At 40.2% G+C, this 15689-nt stretch overlaps 1 protein-coding gene across 1 annotated transcript; it reads left to right on the forward strand.

Moving 5' to 3' along the window:
- The first annotated feature begins 3033 nt into the window (after positions 1 to 3033).
- On the forward strand, positions 3034 to 9771 carry LOC127596133 (transmembrane protein 182-like). Its single transcript, XM_052058312.1, has 5 exons — positions 3034 to 3577; positions 7306 to 7429; positions 8349 to 8447; positions 8611 to 8748; positions 9296 to 9771. The coding sequence occupies exons 1-5, from the start codon at positions 3407 to 3409 to the stop codon at positions 9514 to 9516; spliced, it is 753 nt and encodes a 250-aa protein (XP_051914272.1). The 5' UTR covers positions 3034 to 3406; the 3' UTR covers positions 9517 to 9771.
- Positions 9772 to 15689: the final 5918 nt, after the last annotated feature.

Here is a 15689-nt window from a genome sequence, read left to right on the forward strand (position 1 = left end):
CCTGTTTGAGGCACAGATCTCACTCCTCAAAACTCCTCAAAAAATGCAATGTAATTTTGGTGAAACTTTAAATAACTTTCATGTCGGACATATGTAAATTTCATTTGTTACACTAAGGCTTAAAAATGTATGAATCCATTTTCCATCCATCCAGCCATAATCCGAAACGTGTATCGTCACGAGTGTGCTGGAACTGTCTCAAAGCTTGGGGACAATTTAAAGTGCCCAATCAACCTACCATGCATGTTTTTGGAATGTGGGAGGAAATCGGAGTATCCGGAGAAAACCCACACAGCCATGGGGAGAACATACAAACTCCACACAGAAGGCCTGAGTCTGGATTCGAACCCTGGACCTCTGTAGTCTGAGGCAGACGTGCTAACCAGTTCACCATAATGCCACCCTATAAATGTATTTCCTGAATAAATTACCATATTTGTTTTCTCTCCAACTGGATAAAAGAATACTGCAGGAAAAAAATGGGGAGCACCCATTGAGCAAACCTCACGTCCCAGCAAAGTCTTCTCCAAGCTGGACCGACCAAAGGGGTGCTTCCACGTCCCCGTAAATCCATATGACATTGCCAAGACCGCCATCATTACGCCGTTCGGCGTGTTCGTGTCCAACTACCCTACCTCTGTATTGAGCAGCTGCGGCACATAAAACAGATGATGTATCAGATATTCAGTGACCACCTTTCTGTGCTGTCGATGTTGACGACATCCTGATATATTCCTAAAGCAAAAAGGAACACCAAAACCACGTGTTGCAGTCTGCAGCTCCTGAAAGACAACGGCCTGATTATGTATTCATAAAACTGCATTTTCTGTGTGTTCAAGTTTGTATTTCTGGGTCTCGAGTTTTCAGTCCCTGGCTTACATTCAACTTCAGAGCAAAATTGCCGCTGTCAAACACCGACCACCGTGAAAGGCCTACATGAATTCATCAGCATGGTGAATTGCTACCATATCTTCCTACCTTCCCATAGCAACCACACTGGCACACACTATACAAGGTCCAGACCGGTAAGCCTTCAGAGGGACCTCTACCAACAATAATGCACTTGTAATGTCACAAAACAGGCTCTGGCCAATGACACCCTGTTGTCATTCCCACAGGCCGGCGCTCCCATTACACATTCAATAGATGGCAACAACGTCGTCGTCCAGGTGGTCGTTAAATGGACATATAACAGCATTTCCACGTCTCTAGTTTTCTTCAGGTGCAAGTTCAACAGAGAGAGATACAGTATCTTCTTTTTTATTTTTTTTTGGCTTTGTTTATGTTGATGCCCGTAACTTCTAAAAAAAATAAATAAATGAACTGCACTGGCACCCCTTCAGATAGATATTTAGTTTTTTTTAAATGCTCGTTTTTACTGAAAAAACTATTAATATTGTTATTCTATCATGAACAAGATATCTGACAATTTTGTTCATGTTGCACAGCCCTAATATAGACAAACAGTATGTAAAAGTTAAATTAATGTTGTAGTAAAATATCACAGCTGATCATATCAAGCTTTCCTTTAAAGTGGCTTGTGAAATTCGCACTGTTAGTTTATGAGGGGCAAGGGGAAGCGTTTAAAACCAGGGTTTAAATGGTATCAATTGTGGTAAAGAAAACTGGGTTATTTATAATTGGTCAGATTTTTGGAGGAATATTCATTCCTTCTCTGTATTTCTCACAGCACTGTTGTAGAATATTAGCTTGATGAGTGACAATGAATCAATTTTTTTCTCAATTTTCTCTCTCAGACCCTGCAGCTCTTTTTAAAATTTCTTTACTTCTTTGGTTCTCCATCGGCAGGTCGTTTTCATTGGTAAACAAATTCTTGCTCCCTCAACCAGGTCCAAGCATCGCTGAAGTCTGCTCTTTAAATCAAGTCGGACCAGGCAGGTAAAATAGGGGACATTTTTTTAAGACTGCAACTTGAAAGGTTGAAAGTGTTTCGTCACCGTTCAAGGTTTCCTGCTGAAGGCACACCAATGAAATTAAAAAACAGTGGTAGTCAGAGTCAGTGGTCACACACTTGTGGTCTCAATCGGCATTCAGCGAAGGTAATGTTTATTGTCTATTTTCATTTGAGTTGATTTGTGTGTGTACTGTTTAGGGGTGGGTGTGCCTCTCTTGACTTTGTAACTTTCAATAGTAAACATTTTGAAACACAAATAATTCTCCCTCCTCGTCAAATTCATCTATTTAAAGATAGGGAGCTCAGGCCACCAATGTCCTTGATAAGAGAATTTTATGCGGAGACATTTTTCTCCTGTAGATGGCAACAAATGCCACATTTTAAAGTTCTACATCCAGGCTATATAAAGGACTGACACTTGTTCATTTTTGGAGGAACCTGGTGGTTATAGTTATGACTTTCAAATTCCTTGCACCAAGACTGCCATGCAGCCACAGAAGAAAAAGGTCCATGTTGAGACATGGATGCATAAAATATTGTGATAGGTTACCAGAGCAAATTGCGCAAAATACACTGATCTGCATTGCATCTGTCAAAATTTGAAAGGGTTAAAGAGTATTATACTTGTATGTGTGCACGACAGAACCAGTTTATCCATCCATCCATCCATTTTCTGATCCGCTTTATCCTCACAAGGGTCACGGGGGGTGCTGGAGTCTATCCCAGCTGTCTTCAGGCAGTAGGCGGGCTATACCCTGAACTGGATGCCAGCCAATCGCAGGACAAACAACCATCTGCGCTCACACTCACACCTAGGGACAATTTAGAGTGTTCACTCGGCCTGCCATGCATATTTTTGGAATGTGGGAGGAAACCGGAGTACCTGGAGAAAACCCACGCAGGACCGGGGAGAACATGCACACTCCACACAGGAAGGCCGGAGCTGGGATTGAACCCGGTTCCTGTTAGGTCGACACGCTCACCACTGGCCCACTGGGCACCATTTACACTTTTGCTTTGGATCAAAGAAGAACGGGGACAACAAAAAGCGGGACATCAAACAACTGCACATTACACAGAATGTGTACAACTTTCCTTACCCAAGCTCCTAACATGTTGAAGATCCGAGGGTCATTTGCATCGGCTGTCTACTTTATTTTCAAAGTGCTCCTCCAAGAGTAACACCAAACTAAGACATTTCTTGCATTCCTTCAAGCTTGCACACTTGCCATCTTCAGTAGACACAAACAACCAGTCCTCGTTGCTGGGCACACCAGGGGTAATTTGACCAGGACAGACATGCTTCCTAAAATAACTCTGATACCCCCGCCTGGAGTCCGTACTCACTGGAGCTTGTTTTCCTCCTCAACACTCTCTGCGTGTCAGTGAGTGGTCCAGAGGGGTCTGCAGAAGGGACAACGTCAAGGTGTGACTGATCTTTCAAGTCTGGAAAGAAGATACAATTGTTGTCAAGGATTTTTGTTTAGAGCTATGAGGGTGGGAGCTGCAGCCTTAGCTGGGGGGATATTTGGCGTATTGGGGACCATATGTTTCTTTCTGGCCTTTAGTACAGACTACTGGTTGGTGGCCCGGGACAACTGCGGACCTTACTCAAGGCACACCACAGAAACAATAGTAGAAAAATATGCCAATGGGACGGAGGTAAGATATGATATGAACATTGTTTGTTAAAAAAAAGAGTAAAGTGGATTTATAGTCTATATATTGTGGCATCCCCTTCTATTCAAGCTAAGAGCTTTTCCTCCGTTGATTTTTTCAGGACAAGGTTTTCACTATATAAATAATAACATGAATAGAAAGCATGTCAAAAGTTGTTCCACCATTGATGTGACCTGTCATCTGTTCCAAGCCAACTAAAAAAAAAAAACATTTTGAGAGGAAAATAATCAGAATAACTGACAGAATGAGGTTGCATAAGTGTGCAAACTCTCTCCTAACTTGGGATGTGACTCTGTTCAGAATGAACCAATAAAGGTTTGCATAATGGATGGCATTCAAGCTCATGTTGATGAGGAACCATCACACACCTGCGTCTGTGGAAGGTGCCTCTGGCTTCCCCCAAAATAATATTCAGCTGTTTGAGAATTTATTTATTTATTTGGAAAGGAAAAGCAAGGCAATGTTTTTTTTTTAATTTTGCACATTTCATACACAAAGCAACATACAAACACAACATATGTACGACATTTCAGAAGCAAATCAGAAAAAACAAAAGTCGCTTTTGCTTTCCCGTCAGAATTTATTCCAGAACAGTAGAAAGTTGTATCATCAGCAAATAGGACACATTTAAATAGTTTTGAGACCTTGCAGATATCATTTATATATAAGATGAATAGTTTTGGACCAAGCACTGACCCCTGAGGTACTCCGTGAGTGATTTTCAGTTGATTCGTTTTTTTATTGTTGAGTTGCACGTACTGATACAGTATCTGTTTTCTAAATAACTTTTTATCCATTTATAAGCATTAGAGGTGTAGCTTATAAATGGATAAAAAGTAAATAACTGTAAAAACTGTAAAAAACATAATAACTGTGTTGAATGAAGACTGATTTCTTTCTTTTACTTTTTTATCTACCTTATTTTCTGTCAAATTATTACTGTATATGTTTTATGTTCAATAAACAAACAAACCAAACAACCCAAACCAAGAATGGACATTGCGCTAATGCCATGCCAGTGCAGACACACCCATCAAGTTTGACAGCTGAGCGCAGTTTGCACCTGTTTTGCCCCTGATGGCACACATGTATAAATGCTGCTTTGCGCCAACAACACCGTGGCAGAACAATGGCAGTTACAAAGAGACATTTTCCCAAATCACACCTGTTTACAACAGCCTGCTCAATCTAACACCATTTTCTGTTGTTTATAAATGTAATTTATTTTTGACATTTGGACAGCATGTCATTGCATCTGTCTGTAAATTTCATTCGTCGGCCACTCCCGTCTATCCTTGGTCCATCAGTCCCCTACCTCTGTGCTCCCAAAAACACACGTCATAGTCCAACAGATGAACGTATCTACAAAGTACATATACGGTCTGCTTTACACACACATACACTCATACATTTCACATACATTTACTGTATTTTCCAATCTATTGAATTGTAGTGGGAGCATACTACTGACTGCGCTCAGCTATTTTAACTCCTAAAATGTCCAAACGTCCACAAACAAAACGAATTAGAGAGGTGGAGTGTCAGTTATCAGCAAAACGGGCATCCATCAATGACGGACAGATGCAACTTCCGTCAGTACCGAATTGTCTATGGGTGCCCTGCGATTGGCTTGCAAACAGTACAGGGTGTATGCCGCCTACTGCCCGAAGTGAATAAATGGATTAGAAAAGGGATGGATGGATGGATGTCCTGACAAGTCAGATAAATGTCAATAATTGCTTGTTGGGAAATTAACCATAATTACGTTACTGTTTTGTGTCACGTTGTGCTCGAAGCGACAGAGTAATCGCTTCGTGCGCAACAAACTGGAGATAAGTGGATCACCGAAATAGCAGACACAGAAAGGAACTTTGTCACAAAAATTATATTTATTACAACACAAAATCCCCGTCTAAATGGACAACAGAAAACGCTGGTCAAAAAGAGAACCAGGAAATAATTGTAACGAGGCAACAGAAAACGCTTGCGGAAAAAAACGGCAAGGAGAAAGTTTAGGCAAAATACTATGATCACTCACGAGAAGGTATATCTAGGAATGCAACAATTGTCAATAGTCTTTAAGGCAATGTTTTAACCGAGAAGGAATAGGCAATAGCAATGGCACGGCGTGGAATACTCCGGCAGTGACTTCACTGCCAGAGCGCCTAAACATAGCAGGTGCAATCGCCTACAAATGGGTGGCAGGTGTGCAGGCGGCAAGCAAGAACGCCTGCCCCCTGCTGTCAAATACGGAACGTGACATTTTGGAAACCAAATTAAATTAGGGACGTATTTGCTGAGATTTTTTTCGAATTTTTCGGGGGCGCTGTGGTTCCAGTCATTTTAATCCATTCTCTGTGAGTTGTGGGCAAACTACGGCCCGCAGGCCGAATCTGGCCCGTTGGTCTTTTTAATCCGGCCCACTGAAGGTTGGTCCACAATTAAGGTTTGATGTGAATGATTGAATTCATTTCAATTGGACTTGTAATGACAGGTATTTCACCGCCAGGTGGCGCATTGACTTGAAGTTGCAGAACAGGGGGCGGGGGCAATCTTTTCGACCACCTAGTACCTCTGTATCGCTCTACTTCTACTGGTCTGATCATAACCCATCTGCAGCGATGCACAGGCTAAAATAGGTCAACAACACTTTTGTCATTTAAAAAAATGTATATGAAGAACTTTAATGCTTTTGTTCTGTTGATGTTTGATATGGACTGTCAACAAATGCAGTTTTTTTTATGTACCATAGCTTGTGCTGACCTGGCCCTTCTGTCAAATTTTAAAAGTCAATGCGGCCCCCGAGCCAAAAAGTTTGCCCACCCCTGCTCTAGGCGATACTGGAAAGGCAGAGCAATCTGCGTTTGTCACTGATCACAATTGTAAGGGCCTGGTCTCTTCAGTCATGATCAAAAATCCTGTCCGAGACCAGACAAATGCCTTTGATTCCATGAAGAGATCCAGTCCCTTCACAAGTCTCGAGAACGACAACACTCGTGGACAGGGAATGCCAACAACACAAGAATATGGTGAAAAAGAAAGCAAATACAAGAAAACATTTTTCTGAGTGTGGAAATACATTTGAATGCTTTCTGTCTCTTTTACATTATCATTAGTAGACAATTTATAATTTTCAAACTGGATCCAAAATTTAAGTGTAAAATGATGTTGTATCTTCACGGGGCACTGACTTTCTCCAGCCTCAGAAACGTGAAAGTCCGCCCACATTTTAGAGTTGCTCCACCCAGAGCCCATTATCTGAGATGAAGGTACGCCAATAGCAGACTTCAGTCAATGGAGGAATGCGTGCAGCCAGGAAAAGCTTGCAACTTTATTTTCCCTCTTACGCACACGGGAGAACATTCACGTAAGTGCATAGACACACATTAATGAGAGCTACTAGTACTAAAAAGTCCAGCCTACTGTAAGTCTTTCATTTTCCATAAGAGGTTAATTAAAGTCTCCCTGTGTCATCAATCATATTTTTGACAAGGCAGTGTAATTTATGAGCATGCATGTTTCATAAGTTTCCCCATCAAAGCTGCACAAACCTTTCGATCAGAACCACATTGGAGGCCTTGAAATATTTCTGTTCGCAATGTGTGCCCACAAAGCATCAGCACAGCCATATGTTGACTGACTGACAGAAACTTTGGCTGTCGTGTCTTTATTTGACAACTGATGTCAGCTTGTCTCTTTTTATTCCTCAGCTGCAGTTTGTGAAAGCAGTCACCATCTCTCCTGCGTATCTTACCCTCCACCATGAAGGCTTTTTTTGGCGCTGTCTGTTCCACGTGGAATCCACCGCAAATGAAGTCTTGGCGACGTTTTTCAGTATGTGAAACACTTTACAATGGTGGAGCATCATGGTTTGGTGGTTATGATCTGGATAGTGCTGTACTGGACAAGGGGCCAGATTTGCTCACTTCCTGTTTGATGGAAAAAAAGCAATACATTGTCCAACATTTACTGTACATAAATGTTTTTTAAGTTACCATGCCATAGAATCTTCTCTTCAATATCCCCTCAACAATTCTCTCAACCGTTGAAATCATCAGCATTATTCAGCATCCTTCTTTCTCAGCATTATGCATACACATTGCGACTTGTTTCACACAGTGGAACACATCAGAGAGAATAATGACCCAAATAGACATAAGAAACCTGTACAAAAAAATGATTCCTACCTTTGTCCAGTAACATTTTCTCCCTTGTCACATTCATCACACCTGAACAAAGTTTGGTGGGGTTTTGAATGTGCAATTGCGATTACGCAAAACACAATCATGCAAAATCCATCTGTCGCGTCCTACATGGCCATATAATTGCAATGAAAAGGATACCTAAGAAAAACAAAGGTATCAGTGGCATTAGACTCAACAAATTTTCAATTTATTAGACCACTGGCAGGTTTAAGCCACACAGCTGCTCTCCATTAGCAGCATACAAAACTCTGTTGTTCGGCGATGGTTAATACGGCCGTACGTAAAAGCTAGAAAACATAATTATTACTGTTGCCTATGAATCTAACAAAAAAAGAGGCATGTAGTCGAGGACGGAGAGAGAGAGAGAGAGAGAGAGAGAGAGAATTTTTACTTCTAATTCCAGACTCAAGCTGTCTCAAATTTGGGTTTTCAGAAGAGGGATTCAAAATGTCTCATTACTTTACAAATGTGATTATAGTGTTCCAAAAAAAAAAAGAGAGATTTTGTTTGCTCTCCCTACAAACATTGTGTTTTCCTTTTACTTGTAGCAAACCAACCGGGATCCAAGGTGTGTGTCCATGGCTACCTCTTCCCATTACCAGTTGTGATTGGACAAGTACCTCATTCCAGTTATGATACTACAGCAGGTGGTGAACATTTAAATCATGACTTTCTTTTCAGTTGCTGGGAAGATTTGAGACGAGTACTGTGTTACTAACCCCCTGTGGATGAACATAGTTTTTCCAATCAAAAACACAGACCCTACAGATTGGACTACTACTAATGGTGATGTGCTTGTATTTCTTAAAGTGTTTCGAGGTTTCTGGACAGTGTTTATCATCCTCGCACTGGCCTCGGCTCTGACTGGAGGCTTCCTACTGGTCTGTGGCGTCCCCTTTATCAGCCATAAACTCTACAAGCTGGGTGGAGCCTTTCTCATCATTGCTGGTAAAATAGCTGTCAGCTATTCAAAGAGCACTACTGGTTTGTTGTGTTAAATATACAGTGAAGAGACAACAGTATTGTACATTGCCATCCTTTTGCAGCTAAAGCAATTCTTACAATTTGGGCAATCTACAACACGCGGAATATATCGGAGGGACCTTTGCTCATTCATCAAGAAGAACATTTGTGAGGTCAGGTTATGATGTTGGATGAGCAAAGTTCATCATCTTTGTTCTACTCCACCCGAAAGGTGTTTTTATAGAGATCAGAGCCAGGAAATGATTGCTCGCCCACCCATGTGTTTATTTTGTGCTCTGGAACACATCATATACACACATTGTATATAATGTATTTTGCAGAGGAAACAAATTCTTTCAGTCATTGCCGGTGTACGCTATGCGGTACATGACAGTCACACCCTCCACACACTGATGCATCTAACTCACTCACTGTTGAATTACTGTGGGGTGGGTAAACATTGCTACCATGGTAATAGTAAAAACAGGAAGGGTACAATGGCATTTGTCACCCAATTTTTGTTTCTCCACAGCATGCTTGTTCCTGTCTGTGTTGGTGCTCTTCGTATTTTGGATGGAGGTGGTGGATGTGAAGCGTTACGTCCTCCAGGAGAGAGGGGAGACATGTATCGATATCCAGGTCTCGGTGCTCTATGGCCTGTCGTTCATGGTGGCTGCAGCTGGCGTGCCCCTGGAGCTCCTCTCTGGATTGATCTTCATGCTTGTGGGACGAGCGCTGCTTGCCAACAAGTGAGCAAGGCCATCTGGCATAAGAGAGGATACAAGTGACCTTTTTGTGTCCTGCGCGGGAAGAGATTCATTCAAAATCACATTGCTGCAGACATTTTTGGGGGTGTGGAATGTATAAAGAGTCCGTGCCGCCAGATAGCACAAGATAGCCCAATTTTTTTGACAATGCAGTACGTATTTTGTTCAAATATAAAATTGAATTCTTTTGGATTTTTTTAAAGTATCTTTTCATCCTTTAAAATCATTTGGGATTTCTTCACGTTTTTCTCAAGGCTTTTTGTTATGTGTTCATTTGTCACCAGAGTTTCGTGTCAATGCCAGCGAAAACTTAAATGTTTATTTCATGTAAAACAGATAGCCTTAATGAAGAGTTCATAAAAAAAGGTTCTCATCCTCTGATACAATTTAACAAGAACTACTCCCCAACTACAAACATACTCAATAGTCTATTAATTTATTAGCCAGGACGCAAGTCATACGCGAGCTTGCTATCTAGCTATCTATCTAACTCTCTCAATATTTAATTAATAATATGCTCTTTTATGTGACCTCTATGCTCATTGTTAAGGAGTACAGTAAAGGACAAAAAAAGTAGCCTCCAGTCGATCAATTATTTTTTGCATATAACCCAATCTATGGTCTAAATGGATTATTTGCATAATTCTAGCAACAATAAAATACAAGCTCGAGTGATGTATTGTTCCTTGACAGCCAAACCAAAGCAACAGTAAGCTGACACAAGTGATCTCTGCAACAGATTGTCTAAGAATAGAGCACGTACAGGGACTGGAGTGCCAGCTAAATAAAGAAGAAATGTGTCTCAACTGTGCGTTCCAACTGTATGTACTTTTGGTTCTTTACCTGATTTTTGCTGGAAGATTGGGGAACAGAGAAACCCCACAGTATGGTGAAGTATTAAAACTGATTGTATAATGTTTTGGCAGAACTTTTTGACACTGCTCTTGTGTTAGACTTCATGCCGCTTATCACGGTCAGTGCGTTTACGTGTATTAGATGTGCAGTGACATAATTAAGTCTTTGAGACAAACAGAATCGTTGATGCCAAATTCGTATATTGGATGTTTAACTGTTGAAATTACAAAACGTAATATACAATAATGAGTAAGTCAAGTTTATTTATAGAACACATGTATAAACATATCCCGCAAGTGGCCAGCTGAGGTCTCTGTTCCCATGCATGGTTGCACACAAGAAAGAATTATGGTGGGAAAAGCATCGGAAAGGAAGGGGTCATACAAGAAGTATTACGAAACAGATATGTGAACTGTCTGACTTGGTGTTCAACACGCCCCACCCCCAAACCCCCATCTCCCTTATCAATAATAATGTGGAAACATTGTGAATTCCTAACAAAATGTCTTCAATTTCTAAATGAAAGCCATCAGTGGATGCAGGGAACTTAATCCGTTCCTGACCATTTCATGAGGTACACCTGCCATGTGCATCTCACAATATGGGCTAAGCCAATTTTGGCCCTCACATATGATGCATTGATGAATAATTTCGCTTTGTTTGAAAAAATCAAATTTTAAACATTTTATTCAAACTGCGGATACTCGCTATATCATATTTTAAGTAGAAGTTATCCCTTGAGCTTTAAATTAATGAAGGGCAAGATATCGGTAAAATCTCTCAGTACGATGCGTAATGCAGTGTACAAGTGAAAATAATAAACGTAGTACCAGTAGTTTACGGTGTCATTCAAAAATAAAGCATTATTATTGTTATTGTTATTATTATTATTATTGTTATTATTATTTAATAAATGCAGTGTTCAAAATACAGCTCCGATTGTGCAAATATACCCAACATTGTAGCCAGTTAGTCCAAAATTACATTCTATCGTGTGAATTACATCTTTTTGTTTTTCCAAGCATTATTTTTACCACAAAAAAAGCAGGCAACACAGGAACAGGCGCATTTACCATCCCTAAGTCATCTGGACTGAGCACCAGGACCAATGCAAGTGAGCTCTAATCCAGTCAAAAGACAGGATACACTTGGTGAGAACACTTTTCTTCCATGCTCTAACCCCCTAACAGTGGTGAGCCGATTACCTGCTCCGTGTGTCAGCCCTGTGTGTGTGTGTGTGTGCGCGCGCGCGTGTTTGTGTGTGTCCTGGTTATTTCACATGTTGGGAAGACATAAGTCGATTGACATAGGTACATGTTTGAGTGTTACCCTCTATGGAGGCTCTTACCATCGCTTAGCTTTTAAGGGAAGCATTGGGAGTGGGGCAGTAAAAGGTCCTCTAAGATAATGCAAACACAATTTTAAGTGTTATATATGTGTGTGTGTGTGCGTGCACACAAAACAGTCCCTCACAGAGAAAGGCTTTTCTCCTGTCAAAAATAACTGCCTAGATAAGCGCTGATATGAGAGAAAAGCAAGCCTTGTGGCATCACTCTTGGGGTTTTGTTTTATTTATTTATTTTTGTTTCTTTTGTGCATCCAAATCCTCCGGAACGGACCCACCTCCTCCTAGTGCATTTGCACGCGCACATGCGCACACACACAAACACACACACACATACACACGCATCGCTAATCTGTTTTGAGGGTTTAAGGTAGAGAGGCAGCAGGTGGAGGGATAAAGAAGAGTTGCTATGTGCATTTCTTTTTCCAGTTCTGTATAAATAACAAGAGTGGACTTATGAAAGATCCCTCCCTTCAAGACACACACACACACACACACAAAAGTGTAAATGCAGGCAGATTATGTCTGAGACAGTCACAGCTCCTGCCTTCAATTAACCTCACAAAGACAGGATCACTTACACACAGATGATGATAGCAGAAAGCAGTAAAAAGCTTGAACTAATGGAGAAGGGGATCATGTTTTAAGTGTTTTCCCCTTTTCAAACATGATATGCAACTGTGGATCTGTGTAAAAGCAATGTCTTCTTTTTCTGCCAAAACATGGCAAAGAGGACATAATTGTACTCGTTAGGAATGCTAAATAACTCCTGACTGTTTCTTTATTTGTAATTTATGGGAGAGATAAACTGTTTTAGGAAAACTACACATTACTTCACATCCAGAACAATACTATTTTGGCATCATATTAAAATGGTTAGTCCTACGGGGGGAAAAAACAATACCTCGATATAGAATTTCAAGAGTTCACACCACATGTCAGAGCTAAGAAGCCTCAGTGTGACTTTTAGGCGAGGACCATCAAAACAATCTTTCTGCGCACCTTTGGATAGTTTCTCAGTTTTATGGACTTTTTTTTGTTTACGAGAAAATACTTCATGCAGGAAATAAATGGACTCCCGTTCAAAAGGGTGAGACTGCAAAGTAACCATTGCTCATCAATCATTGACTGGGGAGTTGTCTTTTATTTTTACTTTCAGTTGACAAAATTTAAGAAGATGCGATGCATATGCCCATGCAACTCCACTCACCCATTTTAACGAGAACATCCAAGGAAAAAACTCTATGTGCTTTTGTTTCTTTTTTAATTTTTTTTAACTTGCATGAAGTTGGAATTTTTCTACCCAGCCAATATCCAGTCTGCTTGTTTCTTCAGCCGCATAGCTTTTGAGCCAAAATGAATACCACAGCTCATTTTCTCTGTTTTCACTGATCGTGTTATGACCAATATTTGTGCCAGAGACACAGAAAGCCCAATTTATGTAGATCACTCATTTTTGAATATTTTGTTTTAATTGATGATGGAAAGACAGCTGTTCTTAAGTAAATAATATTGTTATTGTGTTAACATCAATGCTAATTTTTGGTAATAATTACGAAGACTCGCAGTTTTCCTGCAAATGCTGCAAAATGCTCACCATGACAATAGACCAAAGAAAAGTTTGAAACACTATAATGCTGCATAATCTCAGCATACCATGCACTTTCCTTGATGTCACGTATCTGAGCAGTCTGATCGGACACTGAATGAACTCAGGTTATTCAGTAATACCATATCTTTGTTTTTGAATCATGATTATCTTAATAATTTTGATTGAATTATTTTTGACTGAATTGTGTTTTGGCCTAGGAAAGCCAAAATCACCTGCTGTCACACACTACACAGCAACAAGATTGCCACATATAACAAGGCATGAATTAATTGACAAAATGGTCATTTGTCATATGCAAGTCATGCCCAGTTGACTGTTTCAATAAAAAAATAGAGGCGGGGTTGCCAACAGGGAGAGACAGAAACAAAAACAGTTCCAACAGATAAAGGGAGATCCAGTCAACTTTGAAGATTGTTTAGCTACATGTGTCACATTAATATGGGATAAATTATTATTCAAGATATTCTTCATGTCATGATGTTGGTGACATCCCACAACAGTGAGTCCAATCACATACAATCGATGTCATAGTCTACACAGCCTTGTTAAAATACCAGATGTGTTATGAAAAAAAAAGACACAAAGGTAAATCATTTCAAACTATCTAAGACCATTAATGTGACCAATAATGTGTACAACTCAAATTAGAAAGAAAAATACCGGGGGAATAACAAACAAATAAACAGCTGAATTTTATTTTGGCAAAATGGTGGCAGGTTTACCATTTAACTTGGGTTCGAATGCGATTGGTTCATTCTCAACTCAGCCATATCCTCATTTAAAAGAGGGTGTGCACACTTATGCAACCACGTTTTCTCAGTTATTTTTACTTGCTCTCTCACATAAATTGTATTTTAATTCCCCAACTGTGTTGTCTGAGTTAGAGATAGAACAAGCTTTAAAAGGATTTAGTCTTGACTCTTTTTTTTTTTTTTTTTTTTTTTAAAGACGACATTTCAAAGGGGTTGTTGTATTGTGTCAATAACTCAACATGCCTCTTTACAGATTTTGGTTGCAGCTGGCTTCATTCACCTGTCTGAAACAAGCAGGCGGCATTGTTTGTCTTTCAGCAACCCACAGCACACAAATCAATATTTATACACTCGCAAAGTTCTCTGACAAACAACACAAATAGTTTAACTGATGCTGTGGAATCCCCTTACATAACACAAATCCAAAATAAAACAAGGAGTCATGCTCATAGACAAACAAGAAAAGGTCTGCATGGACAGGAGACGCGTGTACGCGTGACAGCGATCCGTTTTCTTTTTCTTCTCTATTGTACATTTGTATTTCCCTTTAATATCTCCAGAACGTACAGGAATATTCGTGCTCTCGCAGGATTTGTTTCACCAAATTAATTTCTTCCTCCATAAGGAGGGGGAAAAAGAAGGCATTGCGAATAGTTTCAGGATTCCAGCACCCTTGATTGGCAGATGGCAGCGGATGGAGCTCTGAGGCAGGTTTGCACACACTCACCTCAGAGGAAACAAATATTTGCCTGAGAGCGAGGAAGAGAATAAGGGGAGGAAAAAAATAATTAGTTTGCAAACGCAGCGAGAGATAAAAGGCAGCAAGACACATCCATCAAAAGGCAGCAGAGTTGAAATCTTCTCCAAGCTGACGGATTCAGGGGGGTGGCTTTGTAGAGTTGAACACATGCACGCTGGATAAGAACACAGGAAGCCAACGTGCAGTGTGCATTAACATCTGTGCACACGGAATTAACACTTAGGCATGAATCTTCCACGCTTCAGCATCATGTCTAGAGTCCCTCTAATTATTTCTTAATTACCATCTCCACATTAAAACCCGCGTGTTGACAACACGTATGAGACACGTCGGATATGTTTAAGGTGAAATCACATCTTCTAGGAGACGTGTGCAGTTAAATGGGGGATTCCCTATTTATTATACTGTATACCGTATATATTTTTTAATTTTAGATTCCCCATGAGATTTATGGCTTTACAATTAAGTGGAGATGTCTTCAATTAAAGTCTGGAAGATATATTTCAGACACCACACAGTGCTCATCTAAGCATATTTATGGATTACATTTTACTCATTGGCATCCTCAAATTAGTCAAGATTTAAGTTAAATACAGATGTTTTTTAATCCAAATTTTCCAAACGGTGTTCAGTTGACTCGCCACTGTTCCAGTTTACAACAGAGGGCACGTGTTCAAATCACACTTCATACTTTGCGTCATTAAATGCAACAGGGTCCCCCCCACCCCGCTCCCTATTTGACTACCTTACAGATACATTATTCCATGCCTTGTGGGTATTGTAGTATTCAGTGCAGTTTCAACCTCTGTGTTAAAAAAAAACTCCAAAAATAGCA

The sequence above is a fragment of the Hippocampus zosterae genome, chromosome 1, assembly GCF_025434085.1.
Source record: "Hippocampus zosterae strain Florida chromosome 1, ASM2543408v3, whole genome shotgun sequence".
NCBI classification, from domain to species: domain Eukaryota; kingdom Metazoa; phylum Chordata; class Actinopteri; order Syngnathiformes; family Syngnathidae; genus Hippocampus; species Hippocampus zosterae.